General features: G+C 44.9%; 1 protein-coding gene across 2 annotated transcripts in view; it reads right to left on the reverse strand.

Moving 5' to 3' along the window:
- Positions 1-17,254, reverse strand: part of AGAP1 (ArfGAP with GTPase domain, ankyrin repeat and PH domain 1) — a 299,706-nt gene that overhangs the window by 181,030 nt on the left and 101,422 nt on the right. For both annotated transcript variants that reach the window (XM_062506694.1, XM_062506693.1), the window contains exons 4-5: positions 6,943-7,028; positions 3,138-3,279 (exon numbers count right to left, since the gene is read on the reverse strand). In XM_062506694.1, the coding sequence (XP_062362678.1) occupies positions 3,138-3,279; positions 6,943-7,028 (228 nt within the window). The remainder of the gene's footprint in view (positions 1-3,137; positions 3,280-6,942; positions 7,029-17,254) is intronic.

Below are 17,254 nucleotides of genomic sequence, written 5' to 3' on the forward strand. Positions count from 1 at the left end.
TACATTTAGGGAAACAAGTGAGCAATTAGTACAAACATGTCAAATGGTTTTTAGGCCTCTGTAAATATCAGTGACTACAGAGTATGAAATGTGAAATATTAAATATTTTCAAGTAATAGAACTTGATTGTAAATTGCTTTCTCAAACTCTACTGTAAAGGCACCCAGACACGTGGGAACATATTGCAAAGCTGACAAAAATTGTATTTTTGTAAACAATAATACTTGGTAATTTTCTCCAAGAGCTTCTTTTCATGAAAGCTGAAAATCAGAAATTTTATTTTCTAAAGCTTATCCAGAGGAGCTGAAAACATCTTACACCAGAACAGAAAGGAAAAGCTTCTTCCTTGCTACTCCATACTATCTGAAGTGATAATCTTATTAAAAGATCTTGAAAAGCAACTTCTTTTTCCCCCAGGAGTACTGTGTTACTCTTCGGTGGAAGAGTAACATCTCTAGAAGTGTTCCAGGCCAGGTTGGAAGGGCCTTGGAACAACCTGGGATAGTGGAAGGTGTCCCTGCCCATGGCAGGTGGTGGCACTCAATCATCTTCAAGGTCCCTTTCGGCCCAAACCAGTCTAGGGTTCTACAACAGGTGTTTATTTCAGCATTTACAGCTGCCCATTGAGTCTTCCTTAAAATCTGCAACTGCCCACAGCAGCAGAACAGATTTGTTCTTTGGGAAAAAAAGCATCACCTGAACCTAAACATGGAATCAATGCCTCTTACAACGTTGTATTTGAGACTCTGCCCCAGGCATGACAGGATCAGACCTCAAATGATGTTGTCATCACCTTCTCATCAGACCCAATTAATAAAAATAAAGCAGAAATTAGAAGTAGGAGCCTATTTTTTTTTTTTATCAGCAGAGGGCGCTGGTAACATTTAACCAGAAAGGAACTGACAGGGTTCAGCTCCAGAACACCACAGCTTCCCCAAAGTTTGCCTCCTTGTACCGAGGTGGCTCAGGCTGGGGCACTGAGCTGGCTTTGGAAGCCAGGGGAGAACATCTGGAAGCGTTGGGACAGTGTTATTATTTTGGGAAAGATTTCATTTCACATCCCGTTTCAGAGATATCTGACAAAACAAAGTTCAGTCTGGACAAGGCTTGGAGCAATCAGGGCTAGTGGAAGGTGTCCCTGCCCACAACATGGAGTTGGAATAAGATATGCATTAAGGTGCTCTGAATCTCAAACCATTCTGGGATTCTATTAAATGAAAGAAGTATAGTTCAAATACATATTTTAACAAGTGTATTTATGTATTACATGCATTTTATTTCACTGTCAAACACAGACAAAAAGTTGTGTTCTCTCCTGATGCTTATTTCTAGAATTAGCATTATTTCCATATTTTCAAAAAATCCCCTTTTGCATCAGTGCTGCAACAGAAAATGAACTTTTCTTTTTCTGGAAGTAACAGGAAGGAGATGGAAAACCATAACCCAGTGTCAGAAGGGCACAGAAAAAAAAAAAAGTTGTAGAAATGTTTCCCCTTCATCTTTTCAACTCCAGCTTCAAGCCCAAAACGTGGGCTTCAAAGCAGCTCCTTTCTGCTTTTTGGTGGAGCTTCTGCTGTCCTAAGACTTTTTCTGTTCCTACTTCCCCTTTTCCTTCTTATCATCTGTTTCCTCCCTCCAGCTGGATTGTGATTCCTCCTTCCCTGCTGCCCACATATCCCCTCTGCACTGTCACCCCTTGGCAGGGGAAGGCCAACTGCTCCCCAACCATGTGGCTGAAAAAAAAAAAAAAAAAAAAAAAAACGAAAAACCAACCACCAAAAAGCTCCAACACCACCAGAACCAGTGGGACACACGAAAAGGAGGATGCCCAAAACTGAACCAACAATTCACACCACCTGTGCTCTTTCTCTAACACAGAACAGCAACCTGAGGATACTCTTGGAAATAGATGCTCCAGAGGGAAGAAACTTAAAAAGGAGTGAGAAGCAGCTGGGGGGGGGGCACTCATCCTGGAGAAAAGGAGGCTCAGGAGGGACCTTCTGGCTCTGCACAACTCCGTGACAGGAGGGGACAGCCAGGTGGGCTCTGTACCTGGAAGGACGTAGAAGTGGTGTGGATGCAGCACCTGGGGACATGGTTTAGTGCTGGCACTGGCAGTGCTGAGGGAACAGTTTTGTTTGATGATTTTAAAGATTTTTTTTCCCAACCTTAATAATTCCATGGTTCTATATGGTCAGGACCAGAACAGCCTCAACTCTACCAATGCAGCAAACCAATCACAGTATGGGAAACTGGTGGAGTATTACTGGGATATACTGGCACAACAAGGCAGAGAACATTTAAAACACCATTCAAACACCAAAGAAAGTGAGATATTTTGGGTTAATTTCCCTTGCTATATTTTGCTTTAGGAAAGCAGAAGGAAAAACTGGGGGGAGAGGCTGTCTCAAGTGGCAGAAAGCTGCATTTCTACCTGATTTAAAGAGGTCTCCCAGAGGCACAGCCTGAGGCCAGGGTTCACTTCTGCTTCCTACCGTGCTGCTGGAAGTCTTCCACCTCTCATCCTTTTGCCTCTCAGCAATGCCAGGGTGCTGAACCATTCCAGACTGCCAAGCACATGGAAACTGGTCTGGTTGCAGAGCTTCCCTGCACAACTGATTCACCTGCCCAAATTCAAGAAGGGCATCTCTCTGCTGAGCAAGAAAACCAGCACACACTGAAAGCATTATTTAAAGTTTCCTTGCAAGTCACAGAATCCTGTAATGGTCTGAGTTGGAAGGGACTTTGAATCTCACCTCGTTCCAACCCTCTGCCATGGGCAGGGACACCTTCCACTATCACAGGTTGCTCCAAGCCCCATCCCGCCTGGCCTGGGACACTTCCAGGGACCCAGGGGCAGCCACAGCTTCTCTGGGCACCCTGTGCCAGGGCCTCCCCACCTTCACAGGGAAAAATCTCTTGTACATATCTAACCTAAACTTCCCCTCTTTCTTCCCTTGCTGAAGTCCTACACTCCCTCTCCAAGAGAGCTGCGAGTGCATTTTTCTCTCTCCTCAAATACAGTCCTTGCAATTCCACAGCCCTGTAGCAAAGGGGAAAGGACAGGACACGGCTTTGCCAGCTTGGAAGAGTCACTGTGGTCTCACAACCGCAGCTGGAAATCAGGCTGCACTTACCCTGGGTGCCCACCAGGACCATGGGGATTTCACTAGTGTTGCGATAGTTGGCCATGCGGCTGTAGTAGTGGTAAACAGTCTGGAAGCTGACTTCATCCTCCAAGCTGAACACAAAGATAACAGCATCCACCCACATGGCAAACTGCAGGATAAAAATGGAAAAGGCCAACTGTGAGAAGAGCAGCGAGGAGGGGGAAGGAAGGAAAGCTGAGAGAAGAATGTTCTTACCTTCCTGCAAGGGAAAAAAAACACCAGAAAAACTCACAACCAACCAAGGCCTCAGTAGGAGGATAAGCTGCTAAAATGATCAATCTCATCACCCTGCAAGCCATGGGGATCTGGGATACACAAGGGATTTCTCCACGAGAGCATCTCTTCTTCACTGGGGTGTGTAACCACCAGCCCAGCTACTGTCAGTGCACACTGGGTTTGATTCCCAGAGAACACAGCAGGCTGGGATTACTGGATCCGTGCATTTGAAATGAGCAGCACTCCTCTCATTTGAAATGAGCAGTGCTGCCTGCATCCCCATGCTGTGATTTGCATGCACACATACTGATGTGGCTGACAGTGCCAGGACAGGCATTGCTAGGAATTCTCACATCTTAATTCATGTCCAAAAGCATTCATTTAAGACTTCCAATTCTTTACCATACAGACACTCTCAGCTGAGCCAACAGCACCAAGTGCCTCGTCCTGCTTTCAGTGGAAGAGCAAACTTCTGTCACTTGGCATCAGGAACCTGCTGAGGGACATGCAGGTGCACAGGCCAAGCCAAGGTGCTCCTCAGTGACCATGCAAGTGAGAAGCCTTTAGCTCAGAAGTGAATTAAGACTGTTTAAAGACATTTAACTTAACATAAAGTGAACATAAACAGGACATCAAGAAAAAACTCCAGCTTACCTCGCTGCCTTTATTTTTCCCTAAGTGACTCCATTCCTACCCAAATTTAGAGCAATGGAAACAAGCTTCAGCCAGGGGATTTCCGTGCTCTTTGTTATATTTTTACTACAACATGCCAGGGGACACACTGAACAGAGAGGCTCACTGGGGAAAGGCTTTGCATATTCATGATGATTGTCTTGAAACCAAACACTGCCTGGGCTGTTACGGTGTAAAAATAGACAAAAAATTGTTTTAAGGTTTTCAAGACAGTCAGGAGGACAATCTTCCAGAGGGAAAGGACAAGACTGATTAACAAACAGCAGAGTCAGTGCCAGAATAAGGTCAACCACCAAACTGTTAAACTGTTCAAACCAGAAGATGCAACCAGAGGAACTGGAGACTGTGTCATTATTTGGGAGATGTGGGCTTGAGTCTCATTATAAAATGGCTTTTGTTGACTGGACTCAGCAGCATCATGCCAAAGACTCTTCTCAGCAAATGAAATGTCCTTAAGGCATCCCAGCAAATGAAATGTCCTTAAGGCATCCCATGTGGAAGCTAACAATCTCTCTAAACCCTCTGAACATTTGATCAGTGTGTACAGCAGCCTTCTAATGAAGATTTTAAAACACTCCACAGATTTACACAGTGCAGCTCCTGCAGACACAAAACACTTCCAGCAATTCCTTATTTTTCTTTTCATACTGAAATGCAGTTTCATCTTTGTGGATATAAGACCTGTGGTACAGAAAACCAAAGGAATTTCGGGTAACACAAGGTCTGGAAACCCTGGAGGTATCATCCAGAGTACTGTGCAGGGAATGGCTTGAAACAAGAATAAATCAGCTACTGGTACTGAAATCCATTCTCAGACTTATTACAGTGAGTGAGCAGAGCTGCTAGTTCAAGGCAAGCCCAAAACCAAATTATAAAAGAAGGTTTAAATTAAAAAAGTTGCATGCAGCAGCTCATTGTAGGTCAGTCACTAGGTTAATTTGGTTTTACAGCAGGAAATTCAATTATTTTCATCTTAGAACCATTTTATCTTAGGCAAAGACAGTAGAGATCATAGACCCACAAAAAGAGTCTTCAGGGAAGCTTGTTTTTTCTCCCTTCCTGCCCAAAAAAAGGGGACAGTAATCTGGGGAATATCCACAACCCAGTGCCAGGAACTTCATATGTCAGCTCCTTGCTTACTGCACTTCAAATTCAATCCCCATTATTCATCAACCCACAAGGAAACTTTTCACTGCAGGAATTAATGGATACATTAAAGATTTTTAGTAGACATGTAACTTGAAATTGCACCCAAAAACTCCAAAGGGAATTTACAGGAAACCCTCATGCTGAAAGGTGAGACAGCACTGACACCTCAAACCTCTTTGGCAAATCACAAGGATGGAGAACAAACCTCAGCCACCACAGAATCCCAGAACGGTTTGGGTTGGAAAGGACCTTAAGGCTCATCTCATTCCATCCCCTGCCACGGGGAGGGACACCTTCCACTGGACAACAGCAAAGATTTACCTGGCACACACCAGGAGCACATCCTGTGCTGTTCAGCAGTTTGCAGGCAGCTCCTGTGAGCTCTACAAAGCCAGTTCTTGGGGCACCAAACCACCTCAGACTGCCACCTGTACCTTTACACCCCCATTATTTACATTTTTAGATGAGTAAATGCTCTAAAAGCATCAGAGGCTGGAAACCAGGGGGTGCTTCAGCCAAATCCCTCCCAGCCCCAGACAGAGCTTTCCTTGTGACTCCTGCTGACACAGCTGCAGATGTGCCAACGCTTTATTTTGTCCTGTGACTTCCTTCCAGGATGTCTCTCTCAGCCTCCATTTCCTCCACGTCCTCTCTCTTCCCCTTTGTCCTGGCACCTTCCCCCATGCTCCCATCCCTCTGGAGCTGTGGTGGTGAATTGAACCCAAGCTGCTACTGCTGGCACCGCTCCCCCTCAGCTGTTTGGCCACAGCGCAGTTCCTGATGCTAAATTCTTGCTTGCCTGGGAGCTGATCCCTCCCGGAAGAGCTGAGCAAAGCAAAGCCAGCAGCAGCCAACACTCAGGAAATCCTGCCAGTGCCCAGGTGAGGGGAGGTAGAGGAGGATGCCCTAGACAAGGATGCTGCCTGCAGAAAGTGTGGCTGGGTCTGAGGTGATTTAAGCAGCACATAAGCAAACTTACTCAGAACAGAGTAAGGGTCAAGCACACAAACCCACAAGTGTCTTCTCCAAGGCAAATCGATAGGACTGGCTGGGAGAGCTGGGGGTGCTCAACCTAGAGAAAATAAGGCTCCAGGGAGACCTTAGAGTCCCTTCCAGAAGGGCTTCAAGAGAGCTGGAAAGGGACTTGGGACAAGGGCCTGGAGCATGACAAGACACAGGGAATGGCTTCCCATCACCCAGGACAGGGGTAAATGGGATAGTGGGAAGGAATTGCTCCCTGTGAGGATGGTAAGGCCCTGGCACAGGGTGCCCAGAGAAGCTGTGGCTGCTCCTGGATCCCTGGGAGTGTCCCAGACCAGGCTGGAGATGGCTTGGTGCAATCCGGGACAGTGGGAGGTGTCCTTGCCCATGGCAGGGGCTGGGATGAGATGAGCTTTAAGGTCCCTTCCCACCAAAAGCATTCTGTGATTCTGTGAAATCCTGATGTGTCACCGGGGGAAGCACACTGCTTGGGGGCTCAGGAAAATGAAGTGTATATCCCTACTTGAAGGTCTCAGCAAGAATCCCAAATACTTGCTGCGCACACTCATCCATCCATTGTTACTGAAATACCAACCATTTGCTGGACAACATCTTTTTTCACCTGAGGGTGATGCTGGAATTCTCCCAGCAGGAAAATGAGGACAGAACAAAGCAGAGCCAGTTCCTTCAAAGGAAGTTTAGAAAAACTAGGAAAGTGAGGCTTTGGGCTCACCTGTGCCTCTGGAGGGCCTCCTTCATCTCTGATCAGCAGCAGGTAGCTTTGTCCATCAACCACTATCTCCTTCTTGAATCTCCCACCTGCCACACAAAGCAGATCGTTACACACAGCAAAGGTACAAAACACAAAACAGAAAAAGGCTTCGCTTGTGGAAAAAAAAAAAAGGTCTTTTGCAAATTAATCAATTACCAGAATGTAACTGAAGTTTATATGGGAACACAAGGGAATTGCTTGAAGTTCATGAACTTGCCTTATTTATATTTCATATATAAATAATAAGGATAATGTGGAAAAAAGGCAGCAATTACATTAGAACCCACGTTAGGTGTCCTTGGGTTGATATAGTTAATATGCCGTGGGTATCACCTTTGTTTTAGATAATTGTGAGAGAAGTGTATCTAAGAAAGGCAAAGCTGCACACAAACAACATCGTGTATCACCACCAAAATCAGTTTCCTGTGTCAGTCAGCATTTCCTCAAGGGAAGCCCAGTTCTCAGAGCACACATGGGATGTTATGGCAATGAGAGCTCTACACTCAAACACCACAGTTAGGGGAAGATAGCAAGACACATGTTAGACAAAAAGCTACAATGGTGCTACCTCTGGAGAGGTGTGCTAAACCAGCAGAGAACCCTGTGCTGCTGCCTCAGGATGAATCCCAGACCTGCTCTGGACACCTGGATAAAGAGAACGGAGTCGTAGCCCCCAGCCACATCCTATTCCTGATCCTGCATTTGTTTCTAAGGAATGTAGAACATGTCACCACCAAGGAGGCTCCAACCCCAGCAGATGGAGCAGCTGCTCTGTCACCTCCTGTCCCCTGGCTCACAGGGACTCAGCCACTACCCCAGGGCAGGGTTGGGATTGCTTCTTCTGGGGCTAAAAGCGTATTATGGGCATTCTGCTGCCTCTCTCAAAAATGAGAAATCCCATTTAGGGCTTCTAGTGTGACAGAGCCTAAACCAGGATTAGCAAGCTTGGCCTAAGCACTGGGGAGGCATTTAGGTTCCTCTCCTGGAGCAAACCCACTCTTATCTCCCCACCTAAGCCCCCAAGTCCCCAAGGCCTCCAGCTTAGCATCACTCACCCTTCACAGCTGGGCTTCCCACGCTGAGATAAAACACACCAATTAATACACGCTAAACTTTTCTTCCTAGTTTCTAAAACTGGAATTAGTTCTGATTCGAACCCTGATTTCCCAGCTTCAAAACCTGTCATTCTACCAAAACCAAAGCACTGAAACATGTGCTGAGAGCCAACAGCTCTGACTTGATCTCCAGTCAAGCTCCCTAAGCAAGTCAGTCAGCACTCCCAGGCTAATGCTGATTCTCAGAACACAACAATCTGCACAAAAATTGGTGCCTTAGGGGAACTCCACACGGGCTCAGACCCACTATTCCCCCCCAGCTCAACCACAACAGCAGCTTTCAAACCAAGATTACACCACAGCTCAGCTCTCTGCAACATTTAAGCGTGTTTAAACACATTTTGTGTTTAATAAAAGATGTTAAGAATGGGAAGTTTTGTGGGTTTGTGCTGGTTTTTTTTGTTCAGGGTTTTTTTTTAATCTTTTCTTTATAAACTTACTCTATTAGCAGTATTAAACATGCAACAATTAAGACTATAGCATTTCTGGTTGTTTAATGGCACAGAAGGAGCAGAACAGCTACATATGGATTTTCATTATCTCGCTCACAAAGTGGATTTCAGTCCTGCCTTCACAGATCAAGTGGCAGATAAATACATATCATTACTGAACCTGAAAAGAACAATCCCAAACAAGTGTAAAACTTGTAAAGGAAACCAGTCTCAGCCCTCAGGAACTGGATTTCTATTAATCATGCCATTATTTTGATACATTGTCCATTAATTGCACACTCTTCCCAATGAAGTGTTAACTAAGATGAATTACTTAATATAGAGCCCTCCAGAGAGAGGTTTTAAAGCTATAAGTAACAATGGAAATGCAGTATATGCGTGATCAGAGAGGGAAAGTTCTGCCTAATTGCTATTTCCTAGTTACTTTTTTTTTTTTAAACACTGAAAGTTCCCCCAGGTAATTATAAAATACCAAATGCACTGAGGAGCCAACTGATTATTCCCATGGTCAACAGGATGCCTTGCCAGTCTCACTGTACCTTCAAACAGTCCTCAGAGCCACAAAGAAGGGCCAGACAGGGTGGAATAAAAATTAAGTAGAGAATTGAAAAATAGAGAAGTATTTGAATGTACATACCCAGCTCACAAATGTGAGCCCTAAGAGATTTTACTCTTCATGATTTGACTGTTTAGAGCAGCTTGGAAAAGGGTATTAAATTTAATAAATACAGTGCAAGTCAGCCAGCAGCTCTTTTCCTAAATTATCACCTTGGGGACCTGCTCCTTGCCTTCCCCAAAAACACTGGGCATGGAGCTCAGTGCAATTCTTGTTATTTCCAGTATGAAATTCAGATCCTGATGTGCTGTCCCACTTCACCAAGGACTGTCACCCTGCTGCAGCCAACAGGCACAGTCAGCTCAAATCTGTGCAAATGGCTTCTTCACCCTTAAAAGCAGGATGTGCTCATTAGCTGGAACAGGCACATCCTCACAATCCTTGATTTGTATTTGGATTTAAGTATCTCATGACAAATAGTTTGAATTTGACACCTCTCCAACCAAACTGTTTCAAAGAATGCCCTGTATTTCCAAGCTGTACTAAATATTTCAAAACAAATCTGAAGGCTCAGAAATGGAAAACTCATGCTCATCCCTCGAGTAAGAATTACTTCATGCAAATCTCAGCTCACAGCAGGATTCATCCCTAATAACTTGTGCTTCTACATCATTAAGGAGCCCTTATCATGAGCACAACACAAAATTAGGTGCTGCACAGGACAGAGATTAAGAAAACCTACTCAATATCAAGAATTTACACAAACAAAAGCATAAATGGTAAAGAATATAAAGAGCAAGGCTGTACCCTACAGGTATCTGTGGCTGTAGGATTAAGGCAAACAATAAACTCTTTCTGCCTTTGATTTGATGAGCTTTGATGAGACACATGAGCAGTCTGGGCAAGCAAAAACAGGGCAAGGGCAGCAATTTTGGGACAGTTCAGCTTGGACAGCACCATATTCATTATTTTTTAAAAAATACAACTCAGAGTTTGTAAAGCACCATAGGCAAAGAGGAATTACAGAGATCAGCCAGTTCAAATATGGGACTCCAGCAACCCCTAAGGAAGCCAAACGCTCTCCCAGGGCTACAAAATACCCCATTTTCCTAAATATCTGTGTATGTGCTGGAGCCAGGAATTACTGTCTAAACCAGCGGCACTGAGAACAAAGAAATGACCTTCTTCATCTAAAGAACGAGCTCAAAACCCACAGCAGCCCTCCCAGGGGAGGCGACTGGCTTTGCTCTGGTCCCATCAGGATCATGACACACGCAGCTTTTTAATGAGGGAGTTTCTCAGCTCCCATATGTACCTGTCAGGGGAGGTCACAGGGAGGGGATGACTGGTAACCGAAGGACAGAGCACCACAGGCACTTCCAGGCACTTATCTCCAGTTTTCCAGGGCAAGAACAGCATCCATTCTCATTTCCAGAATTTTTACAGGTGACAAATACTGCTCCTGCGCCCAAACCCACCTGGCACAGGGTGAAGCAGCCCACAAACCACCCCATCTCTCTCAGGTGCACCTGGCCATGCTCCTGCTGTAAAATGCCCCACATAAATACACAGCTTTGATCATAAAGCTAAATAAATTCTGTGCATCAGCAATTTACAACCAAGCACACATAGGAATGGGGGGCATCAACAGCAGCTTGCTGATCTCATTTCCATGCACGGCGCTCCAAAGGCGAGCGCGCGGAATCAGCGGCGGTGCCGAAATTACCCGGCGAAAATCGGTATTAATTTTAAACACTGCACACATTTGTAATCAGAGGTGCTCTCTGTTACAAAAGCTAGATATTACATGGGGAATTCGGGGGATGAAGGCTTTAATCCAGGCTCTGACAGCCTGGCCACCCCCTCCTCTCGCCCAGAGCTGTTCCACCGCGTAATTGCTCACCGGAGCAGCCGCTGATTTTCCTGCTGCATCCCCAGGCTCCACTGTGCTCACCAGGCTCTTTATTCAAGCAAATTGCCACGGGGATGAAGTTATTTAGCCATATGAGAAGGATAAATTTGGGGGGCTGGCCACACGACAAGCGCAGGCAGCAGCTGAACGTCTACTGTGGCAGGGTGAGACAGAAGGTAGGATTGAGGCAGCTCTAAAAGCCTGCATTTTATATTCCCAGTGACATGTGCATTTTGATATCAGCAGCCAGTTGTCTCACACATGCACATTCTCTCCTTTTTTTTTCCTTCCCTCCGAAGATAGAAAATAGTGCCAAGAACCTGGCTCCTCTTCACGGAAACACATTCAAGAATTCTCGGTTCAAACAGATGGCCAAATAGTGCTCCTCTGGTTTACTACTCATGTTTTTTATTTTAATGAACTAATTTTAAAATGTTTTTGCTGAATTTTCACAAAAAAAGAAAAAGAAAAAAAAAAGAAAAAGAGAGAGAAGAAAAGATTGCTCCCCCAGAGGGTGCTGGGCAGTGCCAGCCTCCCCAAGGAATGGTCGTGGCCTCAACCCTGCCAAAGCTTTAGGAATGTTTGGACAATGCTCTCAGGGATGCACAGGAGGGGACTGCTGGGATGTGAGTGTTGGGTCAAGGACCCTTCCAGCTCAGGATATTCCATGATTCTATGGTTTGGGGTATTTCCTGAAGACAATCACTGTGCTACACAACAATTCAGCAACCACTTGCGGCTGAGCTGGGTCAATGACCAAAGACCGAGGAATCATCACTGCCACATGAGACTGAAGCTGCAGAAGGAGCCCTGGACCACCTTCCCTTTACCTGGGTAAAACAAACCCCAAAAGCCAACAAAAGCAGCCTGGATTGAGCTTTTCAACCCTCACCATCTGCTTCTCTCAATAGGTTTAAGATGTAGCTCAGCAAATAGGTGGAGAGGTCTCCTGGAGGTATCAAGCCATACCCAAATTAAAAAGCAAGGTATGCCCCCCAGAGGCACCACATATAAATGCAATATTGCATCATGTAATCTGGTCGTTACCTAGAAACTGGCAAGGAAGCACTAATAAATGATCTCGCAACTCTGTGAGAAGAGGGTTCACTGCTGGAATTTCAGCAGTACCTGCAATGACATTTAACAACTTAATTCTGAGATGCATTCACTGATGTATTTCCAGAAGGGCAGATGTAATGGATTCCCAAAATCAGGCAGTGATTTGAAGGGAGATCACTGGAAGTTTTTAAGCATTTAGGAAAAAAGCTTACACTTCAAAAATATAGAAGAACTACCTCAAGCTGCATAGAAACTCCAGGGTTAGATGGGAAGAAACTGGGTGCCCAGAGAAGCTGTGGCTGCCCCTGGATCCCTGGAAGTGTCCAGGGTCAGGTTGGACACTGGGGCTTAGAGCAGCCTGGGACAGTGGAAGGTGTCCCTACTCATGGCAGGGGTGGGACTGGATGGGCTTTAAGGTCCCTCCCAAGCCTAAACATGCTAGATTCCATGATAAACAGGCTGAGCTAGATCCAGTGTTTCATCCCAAGCAGAAGGAAAGGAAGGTGATAGAGAAGGAGAGAAATGGGAACAAACCAGAGCCGGCCTCTGAGCAATTAAGTTTCCCTCATTACCCAGAGACAGGAGTCAGAAGCAGAGCAGTGCATCTTCTACTTTCACTGCAAAGCTCCTGACAGCCACTGCAGGCTGTGCTAAGCCAATTAGAGAGGGCCAGTCTTAAAAAAATCACCCTAATGTGAGTACAGACAGAGAGGTAAAGCACACTCTGTCCCCATCAAATGACTCATCTGAAAGAAGCAGCACGATCCTAATCCAAGTTTCTGCAGCAGTTCCAACTCTCCTGTACCCAGTTTTATTAATAACCTAGAAGATGGAAGTAACAGGCTATTTAGTTTCTAGATGATGAAGCAGGAGGGACTGCAATTATGGTAGAAAATTGGATTGTACTTCAACGTGACCGTAACAAGTTTGATAAAAAGAGGGGGAAAAGAAAAGCAGCATCACAGGGACAAAAGTAGGGACAAACCAGCTGTGGAAAGATGGGGCAGGATGGCAAAAACCTCTGGGACAAGAGAGAACAACAGCTGGGAATTCCTCCATAGGGCAGAGAAGGGTACAGCTTGTCCTAGCCTGTGCCACCACACCAGCATCAGCCTGTGTTGATCTGGATAGGGCATCCCATGGCAGCTAAGGACCCAAATCTGCCTAGAAAATACCCAGAAAATAAGCATGTGAATAAGCCTGGTTATTTAGAAGAACAGACCAGGAAGGGAGAAGAGGTGTGAGTTCTCACCAAGAAATAAACAGCTGATCCTGTTTTAGGGCAAGGGAAATACTGTTCCCATCTTTACAGTTATTAATCCAGCTAAATAGGCAAGAATATCAAGTGGGAGCAGACATACAAAGCTCTACACCCTAATTCCAGGGATAAACCTTGGGTTCAGACAGCCCTCAGTCCAACATGAAGCAGGAACACATCTTTATCAGACACCCACTGTACATCAACACACAAAAATTGGGGCATGAGCAGGTAAAAGCTGAACATGCTGTATGTTCTTCTAGTTCAGAAGCATTTCTGACAGATTAAAGGGGAGGAAAAACAACCCCCAGAAACCTGTGGGGAACCCCCTCCTCTGACACTCACCCTGAGCCCTCACACCCACCCAACCTCCCCAGTATCAGAAGCCTCTTGCAACCACAAGCTGACAGGACCTACAAGGAATGCTCCTGCTTCTACTAATAGCTCATTTTTATTCTTTTTTTTCCCCCCTCAGTTTATTTTACTGACAGCAGGTGCAGAGAGCTGCTTACACCTCACACCCACTAATTGTATATATACAAATCTAATTTTAAAAGCTTATTTTTATCAAAGGAGTTGGAGATGAAAAAACCCCAGCGAGTCAGCTCTTTCAAGCAGGATGTGATACCACTTTAGCACACTCCTACCTTTTTCCACCACCAGTCTTTTCTAGTTTTAAACCTTTACAGCCCAAAACACCACTTTCCAAACAAAGTTCTTTACAAAGTCAGCCCCATGATTTAAAATATGTATTTTTTTGGCTTCTCAGGCATTTCATCTTCCAGACAAACCCATCTCAGCTTTCAATCTAACACAAAATTCATTGGCTCAAAGTTTCTCCTTGACCTCACAAGCTTCCAACATAATTATGAAATCTTAACATGCACTAACAAACCCTAAACAGCTCATAACGATAAGCCCAAAAACTACCTCCTATAAGCCCTGGTGCACAGATCTCAGGCCTTTTCTTACCCCTCTTGCCTTTTCCAACATCCCTATGTTTCTTACACCTAGCCAGTTTCTCTAATACCTGTCCTTTCATTACAGTTTTACATCACAAATAGCAACCCTGAAGTTAAAACTGGACCTTGCAGTGATTACACCATAATCCACCCTCTCTAAAATGGGTACAAACACCTGGTGAGAGCCTGCTGTGGCAGCAAATCTGCTGAGAATTCAAAATACTGTGAATAAAATACTTTCTGATACAACTTCCCAAAACAACAATAGATTCAGTGGAAGGGGAAAAAACAGCTCACAATAAGAAACCAAATATAAGCTGAACAAGGAACACCTTCAAAGAAAAACACCAAAATCTGGCTTTGAGATCAAGAGTGAAACAGTGGGCTGTGATTTAGAAATACATCCAGAAGCAGAATTTGAGGAATAAAGCAAAAGGCAGGTCCAGCAGGAGCCACTCCAAACTGGCTTCAAAAGCAACAGCAGCAGAGAGCAGGGAGCACTGGAGACTTAAAACCATGGAATCCCCAACGTGTTCAGGCTGGAAAAGCCCTCCTACATCACCAAGTCTGACCCCTCACCCAGCACTGCCAGGGCCACCACCAGCCCTGTCCCCAAGTGCCACATCCAGGGCACAGTGATTCCACCACTGTCCTGAACTGCCCGTTCCAACATTTGAAAACCCTTCTGGTGGAAAACTTTTCCTTAATATCCAACCTAAACCTCCCCTGGCCACAGCTGGAGATGATTTCTTCTCACAGCATCACTCACTGCTTGGGAGAAGACGTCACTTTTATTGCCGTTAAGAGCCTGAAGTTTTAACAGAAGTTACAAATCTGCTTTACAGTTTTTCCCTGAGACACAACCTTCAGAGGAGCCTGTTACAAGGAGGACACAAATGCTACAGCCATTATTTCCCAAAAACCTCTGGGCATTCAGGGTGCAAGGTGTTAAAGAGAACACCTTAAAGATCCTTGAGGCACACAACTTAAAAGGGAAGCCCTTTCTGGAAATCTGCTTCCTCAGCACCTCCTAAAGAGCAAATACTTGAGTTTTTCCTTTAATTAACAGAGCTCCCTATTTGTGTGACACTTTAAACAGTCCCCAACCCGACAGCTGGAACAGAGAGATTTTCAAAGGACTCCAACCCACACTGGCAGTCCCAGGAGGGCGAGGAGAGGGAAGGGCTCCAGAGGGGAGAGGGCAGAATACATAAACACCCTCTCTTATGCTGAGCCTGAAAGGCTCCAAAAGCCCAAGAGAACCCACTGCAGCAGCACTTTAAAAGGATCAAAAAAGAGACAAGTGTTGTTTTATATATGGGTGTCAGCGTGAAATGCCAAATAAAAATAATCAGTCAGTACTATTATAGCAAAAAGGCAGACAAAGAATTGAAAAGAGGTAATTTTGAAACACATGTCCCAAGTCATCACTGTCTGCTGAACATGACACAGCGTCTGCCTGTGGGTTTACAGGTGGGGGGGGAAACAAAACAAAAAAAAAAAAAAAAAAAAAAAAATCCTTCATCTGCCCCAAAGTGTTCAGGGGGCTTGTGGAAACTGCACCAAGGATTTGAAACCAACACAGAAATTTTCAGCTTCCTCGGGTTTTGCAGCCCAAGAACCACAAAATGCAACTTTAATGTTGATGTGGCTTTTTTTAACTCATGTTTGGATTCTTGCAAAACCCTCCCTGCGTAAGCTCTGTGTAAGTTTTTACATGCATGGTGGTGGTTTTCTGGAATTCCAAAGAAATCCTGAATGAAAAGGCATGAATGTTTCCAAGGAAAGCACCCAAGTACATCCTCACAGGACACATTTCTCTGCTCTTAATTCACATTTCAGCCAGCTGCTCGCCAGGAACAGAGCACACAGATTAGTCTGGGACACATCCTCCTTTTAGTCATCAAAGATCAAATTTGGGTGTTTAGTAAATATGGCCTTCCTATGAATTTGAAAAATATTAACTAGATAAAAATAGCAAGTGGCTTCTGTAAAGACTGGCAGCCTCAGGAACGTAATTGTTCACAGCAGGCAGAATTGCATGGATCATGTGGAGAAGGGGACAAGAATCTCAGTGCTGCAGAGGGGAAAATGTCCAGCTCTGCTACAGCTCCCATGCTCTACTCAACCCAAAACAAAAACTGTAACCCCAGCCCAGTGTTGCATCTCAGCACAACCAGATACAAGCAAAGAAGGATCCTGGAGTGCTTTGGATTGGAAGGGCCTTTAAAGCCCATGCCAGTTCCAGCCCCACACCTTCCACTATCCCAGGCTGCTCCAAGCCTGGCCTTGAACACTTCCAGGGATGAGGATTCTTTTTTTGTCCCTTTGCTTTTTTTCCCCCCCCAGGTGAACCAGGTCCATACTCCTGGATTCAAGCCCAGGATCAGACCTGAATGAAGTCAGGAATGGAAGGTCATCCCAGTTAATAGTTTATGCCTCAACTTTCTGCACACATACTGTGTAAGGGTCTGAGACCAGGAGAAAATCTCTTAAGAGGATGTGAACAAAAGCAGCTGAAATTTTAAAGCACTCTTCCTCCATCCTCCTTGCATAACTACCCTTTGCTGAGGAAGCATCAGACAGAAATAGTTACTCGAGATCAACTGAAAGACATGGACACCCACCCCTCCAGATGTAATTTCTGCACAGAATCAGAATTCTTTACGTTGGAGAAGGCGTGAAGATCATCAATGCATGCTTTTGTTACAGGCTGGCAAGTTATTTTCATGATACTATCATGACATGCTTCAAAGGGAACACTGAGGGTGACACTTCATTTAGTATTTTAATATTAAGCGTGACCATTCTTGATGTTTTATGACCATTTCTGCCATGCAAGTGATACACTGCTCACTCTGGTACTGAAAAGTTATGTGGTGAAGGCTGCAAGAATATGAAAAAATTTTTAGGTCAAATTTGTAAAGAGAGTAAATGATCACAGCTTTCTGAAAAACAC

Source organism: Cinclus cinclus, chromosome 21 (assembly GCF_963662255.1).
Source record: "Cinclus cinclus chromosome 21, bCinCin1.1, whole genome shotgun sequence".
Taxonomy (NCBI): domain Eukaryota; kingdom Metazoa; phylum Chordata; class Aves; order Passeriformes; family Cinclidae; genus Cinclus; species Cinclus cinclus.